Here is an 8,863-nt window from a genome sequence, read left to right on the forward strand (position 1 = left end):
AAAATGGTTTTTAATGGATTTTAATTTTGGTAATTAGGGATTTCAAATCAGTAGTGTAACACCACTTGTTACAAAATTAGGTTAATTTTGGAATAAATTACGTTGTTTCATCTCCTTTCAACTTGTTAATTTTTAATTAATGAACTTTTTTGTTGTTGTCAATTCTAATTTGTTAAATTAAAATTCTTCGTTTAATTTTGAAGTCGACTAATTTAAATTTCTTAAAATGTTTGAGAAGAGATTTTTAATTAGTCTCTAATTCAATACTTTGAAATTTAATATCAAGTTTAGTCTCTTCGGTCTTTAGTTGGGATAATATTTTTGGAAAAAATAGGTTTATTTTGAGAAAGAGGAATCAATTGTGAAATTGGAGTAAATTTTGATATTATCATTCTTTTAAATTTTGATACTAAAAGAAAAGAAAAGGGAAAAAAACTAATAATTAAGGATGGAATAACCAAAATAAGAAACCCTAGACCTTCCTTTATCTTTGGTTAATCACTCCCTTCCTTCCCTCCTCCCTATTTCTTCCCCCACTTGTACGACACTTACACGAACCGGAAACCCGGCCGCCCGACCCTCTCATTTTTCCCTTCCGTTCGCGCTTCCTTCTCCAACCCGACGAGCGAGCTCGACGCCTGCTGGGCTACGGACCTTCACAGGCGAACCGGCGGCGACGGCAACAACCTTTCGGCAGCGTTTCCCGAAACGGGAAGCTGTTGAGGGCTAGGATCGAGCGAAGTCTATCCGGCGACTTTTCCTTGATGGTGCGATTTGCAGAGGCGTACATGACCAGCGGCGGCGGTACAACCCTCCATCGCACGGCGAGCGGTGGCAGCGTCTGGCATCGGCGGCAGTAGCGGCCGTGGCATTTGGCGACGGCGACAGTCCGAGCGGTTTGCAACAGCATTTTTCTTCCGTTCGACAAGGTTCGACACTTACCCATTCCGTTACGGCTTTAGATTCAAGTTACCCACTTCTAAATGAATCCAAATATGTCGGATTAGACGAATTCGGACGCTAACCAACAAGGATTCGGGTCCTTTTGGGTAAGTTGCAGCTGGTTTATTACCCTAATTCTCTTGCGAACTGGTTTAAAGTTGGCGGAGTGATTTTGGACCAATTTAGATACCGTTCCAGCAACGTTCTTCCTTTGCCGCAGTTTCGAAATTGTGCGGACACCTTTTGTCAAGACCCCAAGGTCATTTTGGTAAGTATGCATTCTAGTCCTTTGTGGATCCGTTCGACTTCTTTTTAGGTGCTGTAAGTTAGTTCTAACTCAGGAGCATGTTTTATGTGTAGTTAAAAACTTATTTGGAGGTGCTTTAATCGAGGTTTAAGATCCCTTTGGATTCCGTTAGAAGCGTCTTAGAAACGCTTAGGTAGGTAGAATTCTTGGCTTGATGTGTAATTTATCCCGGTTATTTTTGTTATTATTTTTTCATTGGCTTGATGTGTAATTTATCCCTGTTATGAATAAATATGAATCGTGTCATCCTGAATATGTGATATATTTTGGCATGGTTGAGCACACTTGGATGTTTGTTATGCTATTTTTGTAATGTGCAACTCATTGAAATGGTATTATGTGATTGGTGAATATAAGCATGTGTGTGGTCTGCTTCTACTAATTTTATGTGAATACATTTACGTTTGTGGACTTGGAGATGTCAAAATATTTGAACATGTCTGAAGGTTTGTTACGATGGTTAAGTCCCTGTGGATTGCATGCATTGTAATCTGTGGTGATGAGTAAGTTACATTTTTTAATCTAATCATGTGAGGGTTGTGGAGCATGACGTGTAAATCATGTAAGAGTTGTGGAGCATGACGCATAAATCATGTGAGAGTTGCGGAGCATGACGCTTAAATCATGTGAGAGTTGCGGAGCATGACGCGTAAATCATGTGAGAGTTGCGGAGCATGACGCGTAAATCATGTGAGAGTTGCGGAGCATGACGCATAAATCATGTGTTGTGTGTTGTTGCATAGCATTGTGTGTCAAACCATGTGTTTGTATGTTTAAATAAGATTATTTTTCTTTAATCTGAGAATGTCTTATAGTTGCGAGAAGCACGTTGTGGTTAATAGTATTACTGTTGTATATCTTGCTATATATGTATGTTGTTTGGTGGCCCTTCAGGTGTGGGCTACTTAACCATACAAGTGTGTACTCACCCCACCAGATTTTGTAGGTACTGATGCACATTGTAACCTGAGCTTTGAAACTTTGAAATTTCTAGTCGTATTTTTGAGTTGGGAACTTGTAAAAGATTCTATTCAGCTTATCATGTTTGAATGCCAAAATGGTTTAAGTATGTTTTGTTTTGTTAAATCTGATTAAAGAAATATTTTAATACTAGTTCTAGAAACTCTGTACTACTGTTGAGGGAGGTTTGATGTTTGCCTGCTTTTGGGAGTGCGTTTCTTTGAAACGGGTGTTAAAAGTAAAATTTTGGTTCTGTTACGTTTATGTCGGTATGCTGCCGAAACTTTTCCAAAGTATAAGAGTTTGTAAGCTAATCAAGGTTAAATTTTGGTAACGGTCCGGTATTGAAATTTGGGGTCATTACAAGTAGGGATTAAAGAGTGGGCTCAAATAACTATCTCTCACTTGTAGAACATTGCATGTTTGTTTTGCCTGTTACTTGTCTTGTTTGCTCATGTGCTTAATTTATTTGCCTGTATATCCATTGTATGTATTCGTGGATTCTTGGTGTCTAGCTGACCTAATTATACCCCTACCAAAATTTTTGTGAAGAAAATGTATGATGAATGTAGTTATTCCCTGAAACAACAGGTTCAAAATTTTCATATCATTCACTGTGGCGAAAATCAGGAGTTTTTAGAGTGTTGTCCTCATGTGTGTGTTCCACTAAAGAAGTTCAGAATTGAAACCCTGTATAAACTTTCCCTTCCCTCAAAATGTGCAAATTTCCGATCAAGGGTCTTTAAAGCATATTTTTTAGTTTACCCCAGTTAGCATGTTGCACTAATTACAATGTAGATTGTAGTCTAATTGAGCTATATGTGAGTCAACATCATTTAAGAAAAATAGTTGGAGTGAGAAATGACATTAAAAATCAAATTTGGACTACATTTGTAGGATAAATAATATTGATGTTTTTAATTTTGCCTTAAGACTTGCATTCCATTCTATTGCATGCTATAAACTCATGACAATAATTTTTTATTTGTTTTAATGCTATCATATCTTTTTGTATTATATCTCCAGGACCAAACGCGATGAAACGAAATCCTGGTGTCGAGAACTTGTCTGGTTCTTCATCTTCTAAGCCCTTACATGCTGTCGTTGATAACAAACCAGTCTTCTTAACTAAAGCCCAACGCGAGCAATTAGCTCTTCAACGACGCCAAGATGAAATCTCTCTTCAAAGACGCCGCCAAGACCAACTTCTCCTATCTAATTCTCAGAATCCTTCATTTGATTCTGTCGATAACCACAAATCTTCTGATTATGACCGTCGCGATCGTGATAGAGGACGAGACCGAGAAAGAGATCGAGACAGGACCCGTGATCGGGAAAGAGATCGTGATCGGGATTTGGAGCGTCGGAATCGCGAGAAGGAGCGCGAGGAAGAGGCCAAAGCTCGAGAGCGTACCCGCTTAGAGAAGCTTGCAGAGCGGGAGCGTGACAAGGAGTTAGATGCAATTAAAGAACAATATCTTGGCTCTAAGAAACCTAAGAAACGTGTTATTAAACCTAGTGAGAAATTTCGCTTCTCATTTGATTGGGAAAACACTGAAGATACTTCTCGGGACATGAATTTGCTATACCAAAATCCTCACGAGGCCCAACTTTTGTTTGGACGAGGGTTTCGCGCTGGCATGGACAGACGAGAGCAAAAGAAGCTTGCAGCTAAGAATGAGAAGGAGATGAGGGAGGAGATACGAAAGAAAGACGGTGTGGAGGAAAAACCAGAGGAGGCTGCAGCTCAAAAACTCAAGGAAAAAGCTGCTGATTTGTATGACTCATTTGATATGAGAGTCGATCGGCACTGGAGTGAAAAGAAGCTAGAGGAAATGACTGAGAGGGATTGGAGAATTTTTAGGGAGGACTTCAATATATCCTATAAGGGTTCCAAGATCCCTCGCCCCATGAGGAGTTGGACGGAGAGTAAGTTGACGACGGAACTTCTTAAGGCAGTAGAAAGGGCCGGTTATAAGACGCCCTCCCCCATTCAGATGGCTGCCATTCCATTGGGTTTACAACAACGTGATGTTATTGGGATTGCCGAGACTGGTTCTGGTAAGACTGCTGCCTTTGTTCTTCCCATGCTAGCTTATATTACAAGGTTGCCTCCCATCAACGAAGAGAATGAGGCAGAAGGGCCTTATGCGGTAGTGATGGCTCCCACTCGTGAACTTGCTCAACAGATTGAGGATGAAACTGTAAAGTTTTCTCACTATTTGGGTATTAAGGTGGTTTCAATTGTTGGAGGTCAATCTATTGAGGAGCAAGGATTTAAGATCAGGCAGGGTTGTGAGGTTGTCATTGCCACCCCGGGTCGTTTGCTGGATTGTTTGGAGAGGCGTTATGCAGTACTTAATCAATGTAATTATGTTGTTCTAGATGAGGCTGATAGGATGATAGATATGGGTTTCGAGCCTCAAGTTATGGGGGTTTTAGATGCAATGCCTTCAAGCAATCTTAAACCTGAAAATGAGGATGAGGAGCTTGATGAGAAGAAAATATATCGAACTACATACATGTTTAGTGCTACCATGCCACCTGCTGTGGAGAGGCTCGCTAGAAAATATTTAAGAAATCCTGTTGTTGTTACTATTGGAACTGCTGGAAAGGCAACTGACTTAATATCTCAACATGTTATTATGATGAAGGAATCAGAGAAATTTTATAGATTGCAGAATTTGCTCGATAACCTGGGTGACAAAACAGCTATTGTTTTTGTTAACACCAAGAAGAATGCTGATACCGTTGCCAAAAATTTGGACAAGGCAGGGTATCGTGTTACAACTTTGCATGGTGGGAAGTCACAAGAACAGAGGGAAATTAGTCTTGAAGGGTTTAGAACTAAGAGATATAATGTTCTCGTTGCCACAGATGTTGCTGGTCGTGGAATAGATATTCCTGATGTTGCTCATGTCATAAATTACGATATGCCTAGTAACATTGAAATGTATACACATCGTATTGGACGTACTGGACGTGCAGGTAAAACAGGTGTGGCCACAACATTTTTGACTTTACAGGATTCTGAAGTCTTTTATGATCTCAAGCAAATGCTTATCCAAAGCAATAGTCCTGTGCCTCCTGAATTGGCAAGGCATGAAGCGTCTAAGTTCAAGCCTGGTAGTATTCCTGATAGACCTCCTCGGCGTAATGAAACTCTTTTTGCACATTGAGAGGCATGTTTCTGAAGACATTTACATTGTCACAGTTGCTGTGTTGGCTACATGGTTGCTTTGTCTTTTACTTTTATCTTAAGTAAATTTTCTTGTCCTTGTAATCTTTAGATGTTCTTGGCATTAGACTAACCACTTGAGTTTTTTATCTGTGTGTTGTCTTAAAATCTCTTTGATTCGACTTTATCTATGAGAATTTCTATCCAGTTTCATCGTGGGATGCCATGTTTAATTTTCAAAATTACAGATTTATTAAATAATGAAACAGCCATAGTGTATTTGCTCAAATAATTCATTTTTTTTCCGTTGTATGTGCTGCAAATCTGCAAAGTGTTTGGTAGTCTAATGCAAGGGTTTGATGAAATCTACTTATAAAGTTGATGCAAATCAACCAACAATTTTAATATTCCAGTAGGTTTAGAGCTGTGTTTCCTAGTGAGAAGATTTTCATGGAAATGCCCCAGTTTAAACATGACGATTGTGCTTAATGAATAACATACGAGGAATGGAGCTTACCATAGGATGTTATTGGCCACCCATCTTCTTCCTGCATCAGAATTTCTCGGCCTAATCTTCTGTTGGATAAGAACTGTCTACAAGGGAGGTGGCCCCAGCGGCTGCTACTACTGCTTCAGGATTGGCCACTTACCACTCGGTAATAATTGTTCAGTCCTATTCAATTTCCCTTTTCCCTTCCTGTTTTGTTGGCCAATGATGTATTTATTTGGGGCAATTATGGACTTCTAGTTAACAGAAAATAACAAAGGCTCAGACTGTAGCTACCAGAGCTCAACCTATCAGTGCTGATGGTGGTGGTGCCGACAACAATGGTAGGACTAGCAATGCCAGCGTCCAGGTGGACCGAGAGGATTTGCTGGGAAACTTTGAAGAGGCTGGGGCCTCCTAACACTAAGAGGAACAATTTGGAAGGCACTTTGAGTATTGCTCTTGAAGTCTCTGATCAGACTCTGATTGGTAACTAATGTTATATTCATTTATCAGCATGATGTTCATTCTCGTAATTATGTTAATTTATCGACAATGTAGTGGCATCTCTTTTAATTTTGATAATTGAAAGTACAAACTCAGGTCATGGTTGAAGGTTTCTAGGTTCTACTTCTAGTCAATATGGTGAATCAGTAAACTGCTCGTATTCGCTATAGAACTCTTCCTTTAATGTTAAATGCCTGAAATATATGGATGTGGATATTGGAAATGCAACAATTCTTGGGTGCCCACTCATTTTTATAATATAAGGTTTGCTATATTATGCTTTCAGGACAACCTTGTCCTATAATTCCTGCAGAAGTCATAAAGTAAAGTGGGAAACTTATTCCACTAGTTAAGATTTAGGTGGGGAGCATGAAAAAGATCCAAACGCTTCAGTGGTTGAGCTCCAGGCAATCCCCTTTGAGGCAATTCATAGGTTTTTTTTTCTTCTAAGATTTGATTTTTGATAGAATTTAGAAAATGATCATTTCGTTCTAAGGTTTCTTTGAACCTTGGATAATCTAAGTAGGTATGAAGCTGGTTTGTATATCCTTGATAATAGAAATCTACGAACTTACATGCGTGTAGAACTAAATACCATATCAAGGGTGACTTCTTGGAAGAGACTGATGTTGATGATGATGTTGTTGCTCTAGTCTTGTCAATCTCATAAAAAGAGTATCCTAAATCTGCATTTTAATCTTTTATGCGCATACTTTATATTAAACCCTCATTTACGTCCTCCATTTTGTTCACCCTTCTACTGTCAGTGCTTATTTGAGTTCTCCATAATTTTGCTCAAATTTACCATTGAACATCGTCTAGACGTTGGATGATAGGGTGAATTTGAAGATAAGCTCTAAAATGGAGTTCAAGAACTTCAAAGATAATCTCAATCATTATGGATCATTCAAATACACCATGGTCACAACAAAATACAAATGGGTTTCTTCCTTAAACTAAGCTAGAGAATACTTACCTTAACCACTAAACATTGGAATCAAGCTTCTCATGGCCAAGATTAGTCTCCACAGTATAAAAGTAGGCTAAAAACAGTAAAGAACAAGGAAAAGGATGAGAGGGGGCTGGGGGGCTACCTACCAGCATGTTGAATAAATTGGTTATCTTCTGTTGGGGTTCCAGAACTATCATCAGTACAACATTTACGAACCAATGAGAGGATATGGGGTTTGCAAGAAGTCAGCCTGTCGTTTTCAACGTATCAGTAGTTTGTGGAGTCTTTCTTTTCAATTTCAACCTTGGTTTGGAAGCTCTCATTGTCTTATTTTGGTTCTCAAACGGCAAGAATTTTGGAACAGTCTATTGTTCATTGAATGTTTTCCTGGTTAATCTCTATTTGATCGTAATTGTCTTTAATTTCTTTTAATTTTTTTTCATCCCCTTTGGGAGTTGGCATCCCTCGATCATTTTTTTTTTCTTTTCATTATATCAGTTAGGAGGTTGTCTCTGTGCTTTCTTTTGCAATCACATTTTCTGCCCTCCTTGCAATTATTTTGTTTCTACATAGAAGTAATCCTCGATTCTCCCAGCTCGGCAGTGCAATATTTGGGCTTTTTGCTTTGGTTATCTTTCTTGTTTGTGGGTCAAACTTGTAAATTGGTCGTTCCAGCCTTAGCCGCCGAAATAGGAGCAATATGGCCATTTCTTCTTGGAGCTGAGCTCATTGGACACTGTTGGCCTTGTTGCAGCCTTTGACTTTTATGAGCAATGATGGTTGAAAGTCGGTTCATTATTTTCTTTGGAAGCTTGAAGTAGCTTTCAGTTTTCTGTTTGGCTGAAGACTTTTTTATAGCTTCAGTTTTTGTTTGCAAGCTCTTTAAGTCTTTCAGCCAATCATATTGTGAAAGTTTTTTTTCTTTCAATGTTTATTTTCTATTCACTCCTGGGGTTGTATCCTTGAACATTTATTTCTTTTTATTATATCATTGAGGTTTTTTTTTTTTTTTTTTTGGAAAAAACCTATTAGTGGATGACAACTTAAGGCTCCTTTAAAATTGACTAATTGATGATCTGCCCGTTATCAGGTAGATTTTGTTATATTTGTAATTCTTTAAAAATATCGCACATTTTATTATTATCCTTAAAAATATTACTGAATGCAATTACCCTTTTAAAAAAATATCTCATTGTTCCTGTTTGTGTAGAGATCCACGATGTGCAATAATTCTTCTCAGGTTCATGTTGACAGAATGTTGCAAATCCTGAGAGTTCTCAACCGGATCCAATGTCAAGTATCTATGTTGATGATGTTTGAAAATTTATCAAGACCATGAAATAAATTATAGTAATCTCTGCATGAAGATTTTGAAAGTGCCATGAACTGGAGTGAAGAAAGAGGTTTAGTTGGGTTTTGTTTTTGGGATCTTTAATTATAAATGGTTCATTACGTAATAAATGTAATAAATGAATGGTAGTCTAAAAAGTAAATTTCAATTAATTACATTTTTGTTGTTTACCCTATGTA

The 8,863-nt window shown here is 38.3% G+C and overlaps 1 protein-coding gene across 6 annotated transcripts; it reads left to right on the top strand.

Moving 5' to 3' along the window:
- Positions 1 to 463: 463 nt before the first annotated feature.
- Positions 464 to 6,612, top strand: LOC120074462 (DEAD-box ATP-dependent RNA helicase 21). 6 transcript variants are annotated; one of them, XM_039027703.1, is made up of 4 exons: positions 464 to 1,210; positions 1,303 to 1,382; positions 3,236 to 6,043; positions 6,136 to 6,612. In XM_039027703.1, exon 3 carries the CDS (start codon positions 3,247 to 3,249, stop codon positions 5,386 to 5,388), a length of 2,142 nt encoding a protein of 713 aa, XP_038883631.1. In that variant the 5' UTR covers positions 464 to 1,210; positions 1,303 to 1,382; positions 3,236 to 3,246; the 3' UTR covers positions 5,389 to 6,043; positions 6,136 to 6,612. The 6 variants fall into 6 exon arrangements, with proteins under 6 accessions (XP_038883631.1, XP_038883699.1, XP_038883781.1 ...); XM_039027771.1 differs by lacking the exon at positions 1,303 to 1,382 and having other exon boundaries at positions 464 to 929; positions 1,008 to 1,210; XM_039027853.1 differs by lacking the exon at positions 1,303 to 1,382 and having other exon boundaries at positions 464 to 929; positions 1,061 to 1,210.
- Positions 6,613 to 8,863: the final 2,251 nt, after the last annotated feature.

This window comes from Benincasa hispida, chromosome 1 (genome assembly GCF_009727055.1).
Source record: "Benincasa hispida cultivar B227 chromosome 1, ASM972705v1, whole genome shotgun sequence".
Taxonomy (NCBI): Eukaryota; Viridiplantae; Streptophyta; class Magnoliopsida; order Cucurbitales; family Cucurbitaceae; genus Benincasa; species Benincasa hispida.

Coding starts and splice junctions, on each gene's coding strand:
- LOC120074462 (XM_039027703.1), top strand. CDS start 3,247: ATGAAACGAAATCCTGGTGTCGAGAACTTGTCTGGTTCTTCATCTTCT.